This window comes from Ostrinia nubilalis, chromosome 20 (genome assembly GCF_963855985.1).
Source record: "Ostrinia nubilalis chromosome 20, ilOstNubi1.1, whole genome shotgun sequence".
Classification (NCBI taxonomy): domain Eukaryota; kingdom Metazoa; phylum Arthropoda; class Insecta; order Lepidoptera; family Crambidae; genus Ostrinia; species Ostrinia nubilalis.
Genome location: NC_087107.1, coordinates 2,835,533 through 2,855,142, shown reverse-complemented (window position 1 = coordinate 2,855,142; position 19,610 = coordinate 2,835,533). Strand labels below are relative to the sequence as shown.

General features: G+C 37.6%; 1 protein-coding gene across 5 annotated transcripts in view; it reads right to left on the bottom strand.

The window, feature by feature from the left end:
- Positions 1 to 19,610, bottom strand: part of LOC135081442 (LIM domain only protein 7) — a 264,365-nt gene that overhangs the window by 14,938 nt on the left and 229,817 nt on the right. For 4 of the 5 annotated variants that reach the window (XM_063976129.1, XM_063976128.1, XM_063976127.1 and 1 more), the window contains 2 exons: positions 2,149 to 2,281; positions 197 to 1,858 (listed from right to left, as the gene is read on the bottom strand). In XM_063976129.1, the coding sequence (XP_063832199.1) occupies positions 197 to 1,858; positions 2,149 to 2,281 (1,795 nt within the window). The remainder of the gene's footprint in view (positions 1 to 196; positions 1,859 to 2,148; positions 2,282 to 19,610) is intronic. The other variant, XM_063976131.1, reaches the window with a different exon arrangement.

The following is a 19,610-nucleotide window of genomic DNA, read 5'->3' as shown; positions in this document are numbered from 1 at the left end:
TAGATGTAATTACGCGATTATTACTGACTGTGATTTGATTACATGAATCACGAATGTTATTTTCAGTAGTACATTCAGATGTTACATCAGCATGTTGGTTAATAAGCGAGATATGGCTATCGGTTAATGTTTTTAGCGATTTAATGGAATTTTTTGGCGAAATGTTAGTAGTAGTTATAATATTAGAGACAGTTACCATTGGCATGCTCTTGTTAGTATCATTAGTAGTGCTAGTTTCATTACAGTTAGAGTTGTTCCCAGCACCAGCTTTCATATTGTTGCAAATTTCATTCAAGTTTAAGTGTATAGTCATTTTCCCCTCAAACACCACCGTGTCGCCTTCCGATGCAGTCGAGACAGGCTCATTCAAACTTACACTAGTGTCTTGATTGTCCAAACTCTTAAGAGTATCTTCGTCTTCTTTGTCCAGCTGTATTTCGGTTACTTCTTCGGTGACACTCAGTTCTTCTGGCTGTGAGACAGCTTGAATGTAGTTACTTCCACTGTCAGTATCCTCAGCTTTGCTGTCTTGCTCCTCAATTTCCTCAATAATGATATCCTGAATTATAGTTTGTATAGTTTCGGGAACTTTCTGTTCCATTGGCTCTTCAAGCTTAGTAGGCTCTAAGGGCATTCCACTGTCCTCATTGGACGACTCATATTCTGAAACTTCAACCATAGGTTCTCCTATAGGAGAAGCTACTTGAGTCAAGTCTGCAATGTCATCAGGTGGCACGCAGGAATCTCTTGCAGTATGTATACCACTGTCTTCAGTTTCGATATCACTTGGAACTGTATTATTCTGCATTTCAGCGCAATCAAAGTCCTCCAAACTTTGAACTCTTTCAAAGGAATTTGGAGAAGACTGTCCGTTAATATCCAAACTATCCAAGGAACGACAAAAACTCTGCATTTGGCTTTCTATGCCAGACAAACTGTTCTTCAATGAGCTGTCTGACATTTTGACCTGAGAATCAATATCTGCTTTGGTTTCAACCTTATCTTTATGTGAAAGTTCTTCTTCTACAGAGATTTTGGGAATATCTTTGTTTTTAGCTGCGTCAAGACAAGATAATCTTTCTTTCAAGCTCATTGAAACTTCTTTGACTTCAGTTTTCGTTACTTTAACCTCTTCTTCAGATGTTTGAGACTTAAGGCTGGAAAGACGTTCTCTCAAAGATTTGGCGTTACTAAGATCGCCATTTGAAAGCCTTTTTGCTCTATCGGGTTCAACCGAAGCAGATTTAACTTTCTCAAGTGACGAGAGACGCTCTTTTAGGGGTTTCACTTCAGTAGGTAACTTTGTCAGGTCACTCGTAGACTTCTGTACGTGTGTTTCTTCCGTGAACTTTTCTAAACTAGACAGTCTTTCTTTAATTGACTTTTTGTTAGCAATATCAGGTAGTTTTGGTTTGTTAATTTGTGACTCTTGCGAATTCTCTCTCTCAAATTGTTCTCTTCTTTTATGTATATCGACTTTTGGTAAGTCCTTCTTCTGATTGTTGTTTTTTACGTCATTAGATCTTTCCTGTTGGAAAGATGAGAGTTTTTCCTCAATCTTGTTGCTTACGTTAGTTCTGATTCGGTTTAAGTCGCCGTTGACTTTGTCAGGGGACTTTTCTTTGAAGTTGTTGTTGACAACGGTTTTGACGATGCTGCTGTTAGTTTGTGATATAATCCTGGATTTGTAACCTTCGATGGCTCCCTCGTACGTGTACTCCTCTGGTTCTGGGGAGCTTATAGTGGTCGTGGTGCAGGTGTCGTATTCATTGGCGCTCGAGCCAAGCTTGCGATTGTTGTCGCAGTTGGAAAGGTTGTCGACGTCTGAATGGTTCTTATCCAGGTCGATACCGTCGCTCTGGAAACAGAACATGGTACTCTGAATGTTTTGACACTCATTTTTAGTTCAGTTACTCTGTGACTAATATTAGCTGTAACAGTTACGTGTTAAGAATTTAAGATAATGTGCAAAGTAAATATTGACTTCACAAGCCGTTGGTGTTCAGACTACACCTAATGATGTCATTATTATTAGTTTTACTTCGTCTTTCCCAAATCTGTCTTTTGTAGACTGGTTTAAGGTACATTTTGGGTACATAAAACCTCCTTTATTAACTTATTGTGTAAAGACTTTTAGTAGACACTTACGGCCAAGCTGTGCGTGTCGCAGTCCTCGCTCAGGCTGCTCTTAGTGCTGGAGGTGCCGATCCCCAGGTCGCTCAGGTCGTGGCCATCGTCGTCTGTGTATAGAGGCAGGTGGTTCTTCCTTCTACGGCCAGCTCTGGAGACAAAAGAAAATAGTTAGTTAGTTATTTGAAACTCTGACATTCTAATTCAGGCGACAGAATCATTTTAAATCAGGCGACAGAATCATTTTAAATCAGGCGACAGAATAATATTATCAGACTATACTTTGATTCTGGACCATAAACTAATTGTCGTACATTTTTCTGATTAATTCATTATGGGTTTCAAGACAGTAAGCTATTCCAAGAACTACTAAACCTTCACTGATTGGATTTCATTGGAGGTCGAACTGTAAGATCCTTGCTATGCAGGAGTGGCAGTGGTGGGAAAAAAAGTGCGATTAATTCCTCAGCACATCGAACTAATAGGTATATTTTTGTGCAAAATATGAAGAAATTCCTGTTTAGGAAATTGACTGTTTTATTTTTACCCAACTGCGCCAGATGAAGGGTAGTTAAACAAAAGTACTTATTAAGTTTCACTTTAAGTCCCATCAAGTTTGGTACTTGTAATCAGTATTACTGCTATTGACATAACACAATCGCAAAGGAAACCGACAGTATTTATCTTTAAGTATTGCATGCATTGAATCACTATACAAAAATGCTCCAGACCTATTCCTAGATGCGCAGTCACCGGTCAGCGCCTATATTTGATGTTATTAGTCAGTGTGCGTCATTCTGTATGTTTGTACGGCTGTGAGTTGTACCTGGGTTGCGTTACGTTGTATTTTATATTAGGCTGATTTATTTTTATTGGGTACCGAAATAAAATAGTGATTGAATAAATCCTTGGACGTTTTTTTACTTCGTCATCTAGTACCAAACTGTAGTGTGCGGCATTCAAAGCGCGACCTCTGGCATAGTAATCCGATACTCAAACCACTAGGCCAGTCGGACATCGAAATGGAATTGACTTCCTTTGGATTCAAAAACAGTTGAATTAAAATTAAAGTCATTAACAGAAACATCCATCAAAAAATATTAACCTAAATCTGATGACGATATAATAAAACGTTTAAGAGCGATTACACAATATGTGAAATATTTACCAAATGACACTTAATCAATATTAAGTATATTAAGAATAGGTAAATCGAAACCTCGTTTCATGCTGTACTAGATAGGTTACATACAACCTATGATTAGTTCGGGGTCTCTAGTCCCTCACAAGCGGCCCCTACCTGATTGATGAGATAAATTGAAATACATTTACCTATTTTTATTTGTGTATAATTTTAATTTGGTTTAAAGGTGGAGTATAAGGAATTCTGATTCTGTCAATCGAGTGCAAAAACACGTGTCAATTAATGCGATTTCGAATAGAAACAACATAATTCGGTCCAATTCTACAACATTTGGTTTGTAAAATACCTACCTACTGCCAATAAATTGTATTTCCAAACACATTGGAAATCGCTTTACATATAAACACTTAATTAAAATATATTAAAGACGTTAATAGTGTTTCACCCGTTATAATATCTTGGACATTGTGATATTAACATAGACTACCAATTGATAGTTAATTTATGGTATCAAGATGAAGCTGTAGATAAAACTTTAGATTTTTATCGAAACAGTAACGCGAGGGCGAGTTCCAATATGTATATCGCGAATTTTGATATATTTGCCGATATAGCCGACATACAGGGTGATTAAGGTCAAATTCTAAGGTGAACGACAACTAACAACTAGCTAGGGTAATAAAATTAAAGTAACTTATATGGTCTTGATTAAATTAACAAAATGAGCTGGCTTTAGAGCTTTGATATTTACGTCGCACGTTTTATGGTTCACATAATTAAAATGAAGATACAGAGTGTAGAGGTTATTCGGGGATTCAATAAATATTTACACCAACGTATCCTCGCTAATGGGAATGAGTGACAAGGGTGTTGTATCTAAAAACGGCTGCATTTTACTTTATTGTCCGCTTTATACTCGTACGTTACGTATAACTGAGGAAATACTAAGGTTGTTTTTTTTTTCTTTTAGACTTCTTTTTACGGCTACCCGTCTTGCTATGAGAGTAAATAAGCATGAATATAGCGTAATGTGGAACAAAATTTGATTAAAGTCAAAAACAAGTTCCAAAGAAAAGACACCGGCCACTCTCACAAAACTTGAGTATAATGTTAAACGAGAGTTCACGATGACAAACGCCCTGTATTACATTATAATCATTCACAAAACCGGTCCACAGACCGAGGCGTGGTGAGCTATCAATATCCAATCACCCTGTATAAAACGGGCTTTCAAGGTGAATGTCATGTTACAAAACGTACCATATGAATAACATTATCCGATGATATAAGCAGATGAAAAGTGAAAACTAGTCAAAATAAAACATGTCCGCGCGTGCGCACTTTCGCCGCATCGGACATATGAATAGAAAGTCACAAAATCGGCATTATACGCCTAGCGATTAGTGGTAGGGAGTTTGATTATAGATTTCCAAAAATAACTACAAAAACTTGAAGATGAATCCGATTTGCTAACATAGAGCGATTCATTTACAGAGATAGAAAAAGATTATGTTAGTTGATTTTGGCAAGTTGTCATCGTTTGCTTATAATATGTAAAAATAGCTTTAGAACTAAGTCTGTAAATTATGTGCGTCATTAATATACATATAAAAAGAAATCTCAAAGCCCTTGCGTACGAGTATTGCGCTTTTCAGCAAATTATGGCATGAAAATTTATTTAGTTTCACGTGACAAGAAAAATGTTAGTTGTTACATAGAATTGCTCACATTTCTATGGGCATATCAACTGAAGTCGACGGAACTAAAACTGACATACCAACAATACCCTATGGAAATTGTATACTGTCAACGTCAGCACATTAGTCTAATATACATTTTTGTAGCAAATTACCACATAATATAACTACATAAGATTGTATTTAGCTTGATGAGCAACCTCCTAGATTATCGTGAATTTTAGTTACTATCATAATGAAATCTTCGTTCGTTTCAGCGAAATGACGTCCACTGCTGGACAAAGGCCTCGCCCAAGGATTTCTACAACGAACGGTCCTGCGCCGCCTGCAACCCTCACCAGATCGTCGGTCCACCTAGTGAGGGGCCGGCCCACACTACTTATCTTATTCCATCAAAATTCCAAACTTCCATAACCAAGTCTCTATCCAAGCACGAAGATCAAGTTCCAAGTTGTCCAGTTCGGACACTTTCATAGAAAGTACGTGTCACGTGCCGTTTCACTGAACATTTAACTTGCGAGATTTAATTTGACAATGACCATGTAACATGATTAGAAAACTTTGTCTACTATGAAAGTGCTGGGTTTAGTGCTCAAACGTAGGCGTCGGAAGATGACGAAAACCTTATCCGACATGAGAGAAAATAAGTGAAAAGCGTCAAGGTCTAGACTCTAGACAGACACTCGATTGAACAAGACCTATTTTAATATTGTCTGAGGAATGACAATCGCGCAAGCAGAAAACTGGCAGTAATATTCGACAGAAGTAAGCAGATATTACTTATTTAATTTGTTGATTAACATTAAGTAACATGAAAGGGAGTACCTAATCAGGGTAATGCCCAACCCTGTGTAATACTCAATACAATAACGTTTATTCTAGAAGTGTATTGTCTCCTTTAACATAATGGAAATACATATTTGGAAATCTCTACTACATTAAAACGCAATTTAGCTCCAGGCTCCTCGCACGAGCATACCAAATAACAAATACTCTTTTCCAATACATTTGCAAATCAAATGCACACGAGTCCGCCAAATTGGCGTAACTGCACGCACCAAATCACGGCGGCGCCAATCCTCAGGGAGATGCCTTAATGATGGGGGTACGGTATCTGAGGAATTGCCCTCAAGGCGGACTTATGCAATTTGAATTGCTCAAATGCTGCTGGTTTTGGAATGCTTGAAATGAGGATCTTGAATCTTGATGATTCAGATAGCGTTTCTGTTGTTTCATCTTGGTCAGATGACATGTTAGGTTAATTGGCTGCTCTGGAATGCTTACGACTATTAGTAAGAATGTCGTCTTCTTGTATTGTGTAGGTCCTTTATTAGCAAGAACTTGGAATGTTATATTGTTGATTTTCATCATCATCATCATGATTTCAGCCACAGGACGTCCACTACTGAAAATAGGCTTCGCCCGGTTGGTAGCGGCGACCTGCATCCAGTGCCTTCCTGCTACATTTATGAGGTCGTCGGTCCACCTTGTCCTACGTTGTTGATTTTATTCAGGCCAAAAAGAAAAAGTTGTCCAAAAATCACAATTCTTGTAGACAATAGACATAAAGCAATTGGCGGTTTAAAATATACAGAAGAATAATTTTTTATTATTATATACCTCACATACGTATAGTATAGTTTCCTAGCGGTCTTCATACCAGCTTCCCCGGAATGCCATAAGAAAATGTCATCACCATTACAGTTTAGCGTAATTGTTGCACTGATGCATTCGGAACGGTTGGTGCCATTGTAGACGAACGCAGTAGACTCTCTATGTCCAAGTCTATTCGACTATTTACTCAAAACATAGCGCGTTTCGTTCCAATAATTATTTCTGTTTGACGACACTACTGGCTTTCAAAAAAGGCAGCCAACGAATTGGCAACTCCTCTGAAGATATGAATGTCACCACGGTATATGGACTTTCCTTGACCATGTGTAAGCTTCGTCGGTAAAAAGGGCCTGCCAATTCTGCCTTTCCTAATTTTGCATTTCTTTTTAGTTTAATTGAACAATGCTGATGATCTGTCTTACTGCAGAAATTATAAGCCTTCCCCAAACCGCCTGGCCAGCGTGGGGAGTGTTAGTTCGTTTCAGTCAAATGACGTCCACTGCTGGACAAAGGCTTTCCATAACAACAGGGACATAGGCCCCCTATTAGGTGAACTGACGATCTGGTGAAGGTCGCAGGAAGTACCTGGATGCGGGCAGCCCAGGACCAGTCGCTATACGGGGAGCGTAGTCTCTAGTAATTCGGAGAGACTCGTGCAAAAGCAAGCATTTCTAACAAAATGAATGAACAAGAGAGGCTACCGTCCCCAGCTCTATCATAGTGACCACATTAAGGGCAGTGTGCCGGACACATTGGGGCCGGTTATAAATATGACGCGTCAAGCTCAACGCGCCTTGATTTGTATGACGAGAGTGTTGGCGTCCGCAAATGTTTTCAACGTGTTCATTGCGCAATTCGAAATACGAGTATGTCGTTTAAATGTTGCCTAGAAAGATGGTAAACTGCTACTGGTTTAGTGAACCAAATGCTTTCAAGACTAGCTTTTCTATGAATATAGCACATAGTGGATCATGAAATGCTTCTCTTTAAATTAAAGATAGGACACAGTTGAAGCCTGTGGAAAGCCTGTATTCTTTGAGGACTACAGGTAAGATCATGAGAATCTTGTTCAAGAATCACTCTAAATTTTTATGGATAATGAAAGACAAGGATATGGGCTATGGCAGATGCTACTGAAATGTAAAACTTGAATCTGAATATTATAGTCTACGTGACGATCGATTCGTTACGAATGATTCAATCGATCTAAACTAGGCTCGGATTAGATCGACTTGATCATCCAATAACTCTATGTCTGCTCATAGCACCTCACATCACACTAGACTTCTAGTAACCTCAAACACCACGAAACAAGAAAAAGAAATCAAACTGCATATAAAACAAAAGAAAGTATGAATATGATGCTTAAATTAACAGAAAAATTGGTAACTCCAAACAAACGACAGTGATGCAATTCGCGTTACGCTAATAATTGTAATGTTTATATCATTAGGTGTATAAAGTATAATGAATGTATAATAATGAAACGTGATTTGTTTGACACAGGCTGTTGGCTGTTGTTTCGAGACGTTCTCATACGTTTCGCAACACGCAAAGTAACAAATGCGACGTGGGAACGTTACTTATTGAAACGGTTATAAATGAGCTGCTGTGACACCAAATATGCTGAAAGTAAATGTTACAAGACAACTTCTAATACTTCACTTTTAGTATAATTTTTAGTCATAGCTTATGAAAACATCGACTGCCTATTAAGATGTAAACTTACATCCTATAGCTATTACACATTGCCCACATTTATAATTTCAAAACACTTCAAAATATTTAAAAGGAAAAACAATGTCTCTATACATTTCTCAGAAAAGTTCCACTTTAGGCAATCAATTGTAACTCAGCTAGTGATTCAATTAAAAGATTTGTAACTAAATCTAATACGTTGATATTCTTGAAAAAAGACGCTAAGTATTGAAAATGTAGCGACAAAATAGTAACCTAATAAATTCGAAAACCAGATAACTGGATCTCACCAGTTGAAATAAGTTTCTCGATTTCTCTCAACCGTAAATCCAATGCAATAAATAAAAAAGAAAATTCCCAAAAGCGAAAAATGCTTTCATTCGCCTTCCGTGAACCCCCGAACCATCACGGACGTGAGTACGAAACAAAAATCCGCGCGGGCGCACGTACGAACGTCACGAGCGCGCGGATCGTGGATTTTTGCACGAAAAACGAATCGCGCGCATTCCTACTACGGTAATGGGGGACGAGGAATTTCGTTGGATAATCGAATTCCGATATTTTTGCGTTTGTGATGTATCACGGTTTGGAGTTGCATAATATGAGCTACTCATATGGACGAGGCTTGCACAAGCATTACCCATGGCTGTGAAAGAAAAATACTATAAACCCATATTAGAAGTCGAAGCAATACAAATGCGAGCAGAGATCTAGACCAATCATGGGTTCAAAACTATTCGATAATAACGATTGTCGTTAACATTTCATAGAGAATTGAAAAAATTGTAAGAAAAAGAAGTGATGGTAATAAACATACATACACACGTAACATACGGTAGCAGCGCACACTGGTTCAAGAAACGATAAAAATGGAATTAGCGATTTATTCACTTTTTTCGATGGAATCATGTGTAGAATGTTATAAAAAACGTTTTGTTTAAGTTCTATTTTTCTGAGAAATGCGTAGTTTTTGCTATATATTACATGTTTTATGTTTTATTTGTATGAAACGTTTCCTTCACGAGGCTCTTATTCAAAATGTTAAAATTTGTTAAAGATGACTACTTATAGGTTTTAAAGAGTTATACTAATAGAAGCTAATACAGTAACAACTTTGTCCCAGTGCGTCCCCGTTTAGGATATAAGTAATATTTTCTAAGGTACGAAAAAGTATACAAAATATATGGATATAAGGCAACTTAATGATAATTTATTGATTTTCTAAAATAAAAAGAAGCTAACAATCATTCCAGTCTTAATCTTTTATTATTCAACATCATCATCAACATGTATAAATTCAAAAATTTTTGGTCTTATTGTTGACAAAAAATGATCCGAAGAAATAAGTTTATTATTTAAAATATCACGATTGATCACTTTTCGGTTAAATTTACGCGTATGATTCTCTCTGATCTTTCTAAAATCTTTATTCTGAGATTCTGCAGCTTCTTCCGATAGTGCTCCTATAAGCATAATATCTGAGTGCTTTATGATGTCACCTCCATGTATAAGCTTATGCATGCTGGATGGTATGTAATACCAACCGTATAAACTGACGAACAACTCAGCGGTTTCCCATCCATATTGAGTAAGGTTTTGGTGGTTTATTTGCTCACCGGAAGCCATAGCCCATAATAATACAGACAACCTAGCGATCAGATCTTGACTAACTCCAGTGATGTTAAATGTTTTTTCTGGATCTGCAAAAAATCTACGCGCAGTATTTCCGATGTTTGTTGTTCCAGCCCCTTGCTGCACAATATCTATTAGCAATCCAGTTTCATCGCGAAACCGTTATTGTATTTCAGCTTTTCGTTTCTCCATAATTGCTTTTTTATTTCCTCTTGCTGTCCAAGTTTTAAATTCTAGTCTATAAGTAATGTGTAATATAGTCTCCATAGCCCGTATCCATGCGTGCAATGAAGATAGGCCATACTTGTACATATCGATATTTAAAGATCAGTTTTAATTTTGTTAAATTATTCATGTCAGTTGGTTTTGCTTTGCACTTAGATATTATGCCAATAGGAGCACTATCGGAAGAAGCTGCAGAATCGCGGAATAAAGATTTTAGAAAGATCAGAGAGATTCATACGCGTAAATTTAACCGAAAAGTGTCCAATCGTGATATTTTAAATAATAAACTTATTTCTTCGGATCATTTTTTGTCAACAATAAGACTAAAAATGAGTGCGAGTCCAAAACATCCTCTTCCTAATGAAGTTAAAAATTTACTAGCTTCAAATAATGATGAAACTTTTGAGTTTATAGATGTTGATGATGATGTTGAATAATAAAAGATTAAGATTGGAATGATTGTTAGCTTCTTTTTATTTTAGGAAATCAATAAATTATCATTAAGTTGCCTTATATCCATATATTTTGTATACTTTTTCGTACCTTAGAAAATATCACTTATATCCTAAACGGGGACGCACTGGGACAAAGTTGTTACTGTATTAGCTTCTATTAGTATAACTCTTTAAAACCTATAAGTAGTCATCTTTAACAAATTTTAACATTTTGAATAAGAGCCTCGTGAAGGAAACGTTTCATACAAATAAAACACAAAACATGTAATATAGCAAAAACTACGCATTTCTCAGAAAAATAGAACGTAAACAAAACGTTTTTTATAACATTCTACACATGATTCCATCGAAAAAAGTGAATAAATCGCTAATTCCATTTTTATCGTTTCTTGAACCAGTGTGCAGCGTGATGGTTTGCACGAAAAACGATACTGCGCTAATGTTTAAAGAATTTTCCGCGATTTGTAGAATATTAGAACTGTGTGTTTTATATGTTACGTGGTGTATTTTGTATTTTTCCACCTTCTCACTATTACAATACAACAAACAACTACAAATAATGCAAAAATAAATAGACACCAACCAATCTAAATATCAGTTCTGTTTAAAATTGTGATTTTATTAGTGACAGTAATATCCTGTGAGTAACGTGTCTGAATTACACGATATCGATACAACTTTGCACGACTTTACTGACAGAATATAAAAGAAATTCTTTGAAAGATATAGCTATGTTGAAATTAAAATAAACTCGAAGGTTGTCTGGAAAAGATCTCGATAACAAACGACTGAATGGCTGCTCTAAATTGTAATGATTTTAGATAACTAGTTATTAGTGTTCTAGTTTTGGTGTAAACAATAACAAGTAATACGTTTATGTATATCAAAATGGGATGTTAAGTAAATAATTACTTTACTATTTAATCTAAACATATGAAACATTCGTTATTAAAATTTCTTACCGAATAGAGTCGCTTCTCAAACTAAATTTAAATAAACATTGGTCTAATTCTTAAACCCAGGTCCTAGATTCCAAGTCTTTGTGGGTGGAAAAACACAAACTAGACACAGCTTGCTTACAAATGTTGTGTTTTCTTTGACAAAACACTATCAAAACTAGTCACGTGCAAGTATACCATTCGAATTTCCATTCTCAACTAGTTGTCAACTATTTACGTAACTCAGCAGTTATTCATGACTAGTAAACCTAACATTACCGCGGTCATAGGCGCAATTTTAGCAATTTATACAACCATTATCAGACAGATATAAACCTAGCAATTAGTAGATACTCGTACAGCCACAGATTTCTCACCGCGATAACACAAGAAAGCCGAAGGAAAACTAACTTGAAAATACATCTTATTATGTAAGGAGTTTGTATCAGATTGGTTTGTGAAAGACAAGTAAATAAAAACAATGGTTTAGCAAAAACTAATAAGAATCGCTTTCATGAATCAGTACAATAAGACATAAAGCATTGTATTTAACGAGAATGATACTCGGTTTTTATTAAAATGTAAATAAGGACACATACGGGTAATTGCACATCTTAATTGAGTGTTTTAAGAAGATAACTTATTGCAGAAGTAATAGGTATGCATTTTCATTCAAGCAATGTTTCTGAAAGCAGGCTGGAAGCAGAGTTTAAGGTGAACAATTAAAATAACACAAATTCGTGTAATCTCTAGCTCTACCTACTAGTATTAATTAACAGTAAATTAACAAAACAGTAGTTAATCACTAAGATCATCAGGTTACTTGGCACAAGGAACACTGGTGCTGAGAAAACCCCAGTATTTACTTAAGATTGATGCTGCCATTTTGTTCAATCTATAACATTTTTCTTGCAAAATAACACCTATTTCAAACGATATAAGATACGAGTACCACAGCTTAGTATGATGTGCTGTACCATCATTACTTCAAAAAGACATATTTAATGACGTCTGATTGCATCGTGTCTTAATGAGCCAATTATTATATTTTCTAAGGCGAAGTTAATTAATGATGAATGAAAAAAATGTGAACTTTAAACTCTTATAATTAGTGAAGTATAAAAGAAAGAATCGTTAAAGATGAAGTAGATATGATAGCGCTTCGCGTTTTATACCTTGATAAGGCACGCTCACAGCGTTTAAATAAATAGTTAGATTACAACGAGACAAATACAGGGTGGAATTTTGTAATAATGGTAAACATTTTACGAACGCATTGTACATGTGTGATAAGCACAAGCATTTACAATCAGGTCCAGACGTTAATATTATGATGTTTATTCATTTATTTTTGTTAGTCTTTAATCATAATAGTACAAGCTATTTATTTTGGGACTGTGTAATCAATGTGGTAGGTAAGTAATTTATTGCCTCGCATTTCTTTTGATTAGGTAAAGAAGTTAGAACAGAAAAAAACTATACAATAAATAACGAAACGGAAATAACAAGTCAAGAAATCTAACAATATCCTGTAACTGAAGTTACTGAATGGAATTTAAACAAACAAGGCAGGTGCGGTTTGTCTTCCGCTTTTAACGTAAATAAGTAAGAGAACACAAAATAACTGAAGTGAAGTGAAGAAAGATTGAAAATCTGTGATGGATTAAGTAAATATACATATAGTTGAGTCCAACCAAAACAGCTGGGCCCCATCATCTTCGCCAGGTCATTTGGTTTTCGGTTACAGGAGCACTTCTAAATTTACCAGAGACAAATGGAAGATTTGGTCTACACCCCACCCTGGTCAGACGAGCTAGAAGAATTCTAATACATTTTATACGTTGGACGCCACGCGGCTCACCCTCGAACAAAACTATTATGTCTAGTGTCTCGGCAGTAAGTCTTAAGAAGTTCTGAGGTTGATAGTTTGCAATATCCTAATCGACAATCAAAAGAAGCCAATTAATTACCAGACGGATCCTAGAACTATGTCAAAAATTCTGTAGTCCAGACTCCAGACGCATAAAAATGCTTTATTTTCAATCTTTTCAAAACAGGGGTAAACAGGAAGCCGTAGCTATTACCACGCCCTAGCCTTGTGACTGGCAACATTTTTTCCCGGCAGCCTATAGTAGTGGCATCTCTCAGCGCCCCGCTGCGCTCGCGCACGGCGACAAAAACAATAAGGACGCGTTTATGGATCAGCGGAGATCGGAGCGGATTGGAGGAGAATCTAGGGTTTAGCGCCATCTGTTGACATCTTAGCGCTGTCGGTTCACTTTTCAATATTGTGACCTTAAGTTTAAAAATAAGAAAATTTCAGGCACATCTAACCTCTTAGGCCAGTGTGGGGAGTGTAACTCAAATCCTGAATATGTCTCTGGTAATCAAATTTTAATCAAAAATATTTTATTCAATTTAGACCACTAGAGGCACTTATGAACGTCAAAATACAGTAAATGAAAAATTAAAAGGTAGCCCTTATTGGGCACTTTACATGTCTCCTTATTTTTTGGGCTTTACCTAAGTTAAAGAGGGCCACCCTTGAAAATAAAATGACATTATGATGATGATCAAGACGCTTAGTCCTACCATATCAACTAACGGACAGCTAAGAAGAAGCAGCAAAATAAATTGCGTTAATTTTAATTATTGAACAGTAAAATTTTCGTTTTTAAGTGGACGATATTACACAGAGTGTTGGCATTTTAAAGAAAATTCTCCGCTTTTCGCTCCGCTCATGAGTATAATCAAGGCTGAACTATCCCATCCTAGCCACGGCCAGTCCATCCAACCAATTACAGACACTCGTTCGAAAGTCGAGAGAAAGAATTCTTATGCGAGAATTGCGAGTGATTGATAAAAACTGATGAAGAGGCTGCCTCCTCATCTGGTAAGTAGTATTATAAAATTAATGCATGCAAGCATAAATTAGACATAAGTCCATAAATCGAATGTACTAAATTAATTTGCATGATCTTTAAAAATATGCTGTTAATATAGTTTCTAAATACTTAAATTAGTTTTTATTTGAGTTATCATAAAAAAGATAGGGTAGGGCAATGATTATATTATTCATAAAAAAATTACACACGCCCGTTTTCAAAACACCTCTGAACTATTTTTTGATTAATTTGATTAATGAATGAACGGTCCTGCGCTGCCCGCATCCAGGCTCTTCCCGCGACCTTCACCAGATCGTCGGTCCACCTAGTAGGAGGCCTGCCCACGCTACGTCTTCCAGCCCGTGGTCGCCACTCGAGAACTTTCCTGCCCCAACGGCCATCGTCTCTACGAGCTATGTGCCCCGCCCACTGCCACTTGATTTTAGCAATTCTGCGAGCTATGTCGGTTACTTTGGTTCTCCTGCGGATCTCCTCATTTCTGATTCGATCACGCAGGGAAACTCCGAGCATAGCCCGCTCCATCGCCCTTTGGGTGACCTTGAGCCTTCTTATGAGGCCCATAGTAAGCGACCACGTCTCAGCTCCGTATACCATCACTGGCAACACACATTGGTCGAATACTTTCGACTTGAGGCACTGCGGTATTTCGGACGTGAGTATATGGCGAAGCTTCCCGAACGCTGCCCATCCGAGTTGGATTCGACGATTGACCTCTTTCTCGAAGTTGGATCTACCTAACTGGACTGTTTGTCCCAGGTATACATAATTGTCAACAACTTCGAGTGTAGAGTCTCCAACCTTCAGAGGAGTGGGTGCAACACGGACATAAGACATGATTTTTGTCTTGTCCATGTTCATTCTGAGGCCCACTTGTTGAGAGGCTCTACTGAGGCCATCGAGCATTGTGCCTAGATCCTTCAAGGTCTCAGCCATGACTACAATATCGTCCGCGAATCGAAGGTGGGTGATGTACTCGCCGTTGATATTTATGCCAAATCCGTTCCAGTCCAGAAGCTTGAAGACATCTTCCAGGGCGGTGGTAAACAGTTTTGGAGATATGACGTCTCCCTGTCTTACCCCTCGCTGCAACTGGATAGGTTTCGAGTCCCGATCCTGGAGGCGGACCGACATTGTGGCGTTTTTGTACAAACCCCTCAACACTTCGATATATCGATAGTCAATTTGGCACCTTTGGAGAGACTGTAGCACTGCCCAGGTCTCGACCGAATCGAAGGCTTTCTCATAATCCACAAACGCCAGGCAAAGTGGTTGATTATACTCCTCGGTCTTCTGTATAATCTGCCTTAGCGTATGTATGTGGTCTATGGTACTAAAGCCTTTTCGGAAACCGGCTTGTTCGGGAGGTTGGAAGTCGTCGAGCCTGCGAGCGAGACGATTCGTAATGACTCTTGAAAACAGCTTGTAGACATGGCTCAGAAGTGAGATGGGTCTATAATTCTTCAACAAGGTTTTGTCACCTTTTTTGAAGAAGAGTACCACCACACTTCTGTGCCATGTCGTAGGCGTTTTTCCTTCGAGAATGACGGAATTGAACAGCTTCTGAAGAGCCCTTAGTACCGGCGTTCCGCCTGCCTTCAAAAGCTCAGCCGTAATTCCATCATCACCCGGTGCCTTGTTGTTCTTCAGCTGTTTGAGAGAACGTATGTACGATGAACGTGTTGTAGAAGATATCACGGGTAGATTATCCTTAATACATAATAATTAATGATACTATAGCTTTCCTTAACATCTTTAATTACCTGCACGATAACGTTGTTTAATTAAAGCGTTTATGTAAATCTTATCTAATACATTTTATCTTTAACAAAAGTCACAAAGGACCATAAAACAATTTTCCTATCTCCTAATCTCTCAATACCAAAGACAATATAGAGAATATTCTTTAAACACATCAAATGTATGTAGCTATGACCTAAATGCATGACTTGCATTCATGTATGTTCAACGTGGTGTTGCCGCGTCCAGTATTTCAATGAAAGTCAAAAATTACTGGCAATTTGGTTTTAATCGAAATCGATTGTAAAAGTATAACAAGAGCAGGACCGATCTTTATGGAAATCCTTGGTAAGCCTTTGTCCAGCAGTGGACGTCAGTTGGCTGAATGAACAAACGAACAAGAGTTTACTTAGAATTTTCTGTGTAAAAAGAATAGACCAAAGACGTCAGTGAAAATTCGGGACATTTAATAACCCGTTTAAGGGTGCAATGGGACATCCCGCAAATACCTGGAAGCCTAAATCGGGATGTCCTGAGCATATCGGGACAGTTGGCAACACTATCCACCTCAAGTACAAGTGTCGTGTGTTAACAGGTCCAGTCTAGGCCACTCAGGGTTGCCACAACGTGCTTTCATATTATTTATTTAAAATCACCAACAAGGTTACAGCAAAACTAGATTACGACGACCTTCAAGGAGAGAGTGAAGGAGTGAGATTTACTGGGCAGATATGTACCACCCTAGACTGCATTTCACATAAGTTGTCATTGCAGTCAAATACCTTTTTAGTTCTGCATAAAAAAAAATAGAGGCCGCGTACCGGAAAACGCAGCGTGGGACGTCCACAATCCACAAGGTGGACCGACGACATCGTAAAGGTAGCAGGGAAGCGCTGGACGCAGGCCGGTACCAATCGATCAACATGGAAAGCATTGGGGAGGCCTATGTTCAGCAGTGGACGTCCTACGGCTGTAATGATGATGATGATAAAAAAATATTGTGTGCCTGTGATAATAAAAAATCATATAAGAGGCCAAGCGTATAGAAACATCAGAATTCAGAATTGTATACGAAATTACATTATTCAAGTGAAAGACTTGCGTAATTTCGCATTGCAATTATGATATTAATTATATTACGTATTCTGTTAAGTAATGAAAGTAGCCTTCAATCAATCATTCATTTGATATATGGCCGTTTTTACTTTTATCCATTTTATTTTATACTCAGTTACTTATAGTTATTTCATAACAGAGCTGCTAATCATATATCGATGTAATAACTGTACGTAGGAGTAAATAAAGAATTCACTTATTTCGTTTTTTATGTGGGGTATAAGTGTTAGACTGCATTTCACTTAACACCAGGTGCGATTGCGGTCAAATACCTGCCTTTTTTGCATAAAAAAGTCACCTAAAACGATACGATAAGAACTAGCAGTTACTTTTGCATGTGAAATGATTGAGATGTGAGTCATGATATTTTAGAATAATTATTATTTACGGCATTGCTACCATGTACCTTTTTATTAACTAGCAATATTTTACTTATAAACCACGCCTAATACACAAAAAAGTATATTTTGTGACTAATATGCTTTTATGACAAGCGCCAACCCTAGAAAGAACAGGTGGTAACCCGATACCCGTGCACGTTACTACTGTTACGGGGGTAACAGTGATTTAGTGCCCGGTGACGCGCATTTGGAGCACTCGATATTGCGTTCTGTCCGGTAAAGTAATGGCATAAACTGTATGAGAAAATGACGGTAGAATTAAGATTGCATAAATTACAGTAAAGTGTGTGGACATTCTGTTATAAAATAGTGGATGGTTATTTACTCTTTGTTGCATAGTTAGAGTAGCACTTTCAGTCTTATCGTTAGAAAGCAATTTCTTCCAGACAACCCAGAGAGCGAGAGGAGGGAGAGATAAAAAGCGGGTCCACGTACTCCACGTCCTGTGAAGGGCTCAAGTCACATATCAGGATAGGTTAGATGTACTTAACATTTAATTTAGCTACAGACTATCCTTTGGTGGACCGACGATCTGGTGAAGGTCGCGGAAGTTCCTTGGGAGAGGCCTTTGTCCAGCAGTAGACGTCATGATTTGGCTGAATTCAACCTATGCTTTGGATTAAGGTGACTTACAAGTTTCTTTTCTCTAGGTAAAGTTCATGATTTCTACGGCCAATCCAGAAAACGTAAAGGTTCCAAACCATATTGCCACAATTTCACGTCATAAAAATCACCGAGCTATTTCCGAGTTTATAACTATGTTAGTTTGACTAACACGAGCCCGACATAAACAAAAGTGACGCAAGCCGATCAATCATGCGCCCACGCACGTTTCGACAGTGCAGCAAGGTTATGAACTTGTGTGCACTCGCCTTATTAGTACTTGAGTTAATTTTACATGTTCGTCTGTTTCAATCAGTGACGTCCAATGCTGGATAAAGACCTCCCCAAGGATTTTCACAATGACCGGTCTTGCGCTGCTTGCATCCAAGTGCTTCCCGCGACGGTATAAACCAAATCTAGTCCACCTTCTGGATTTCATTAAAAAGTATTCGGAAACACCAAAATGAACAAAGATGTTAATGAAGAAGACAGTAAACCAAAATAAATTTTGTTAAAAACTAAATGCACTACTAAATTCTGCATGTCCCTCCCTACACAAAACTACATCACCAACATCCATAACAATAGAGTTTTGCTCACTCTCAAAATAACTTGCTGATTCATCCATTTTATCGATATATCGCAACTGATGTGTATTCTTAAAATGTCAAGATTTATTCGCATTTACAACATCACAACTATCAGACGAATGTCGTATTTTGCTGACGATTTCTATAAAAAACGCATTAGCAACAGGTTTGCGTTAATTGAATTTAGATACAGGCTAGAAGCGGCCATTATTAACACCTGAGCTGAGAGAAAGTATTTTCTATAAATAAAAGTGTTGAACTTGGAAAAATTCTCACAGGTTAAAAATAAAAACACACCTGGAAAAAACCTACCAATACAATATGCAGATTTTACGAGTTATCAGAATTAAATGACATAGACCCGTAGAGGATTTCTACCCATCATCAAGTCATTTAGTCTCCACTGCGGGAGTACGAGACGATACAAATGGAGGATTAGGCCAACGCTCATCAACCCTGGTCTGACCGATTGGGAAGACCTTCCAATAAAAATCATTTATTTTTGCAAGCAGGCCTTTGTAAAACACTTACACGTCCCAGTATTAACCCTACCACTGCCTCAGGACAATAAATGGGCCAATGCAGAATGGGCCAAGAAGAAGCAGCCCAAGAAACTCAGTCACTAATGTCAGCTCATAGTCTTTGTAACAAAATATGGCGATGCTTAACTACCAGTAGGTATATCCTTCAGACTCCTGCATGATATATTTAAAGATTCTAAATA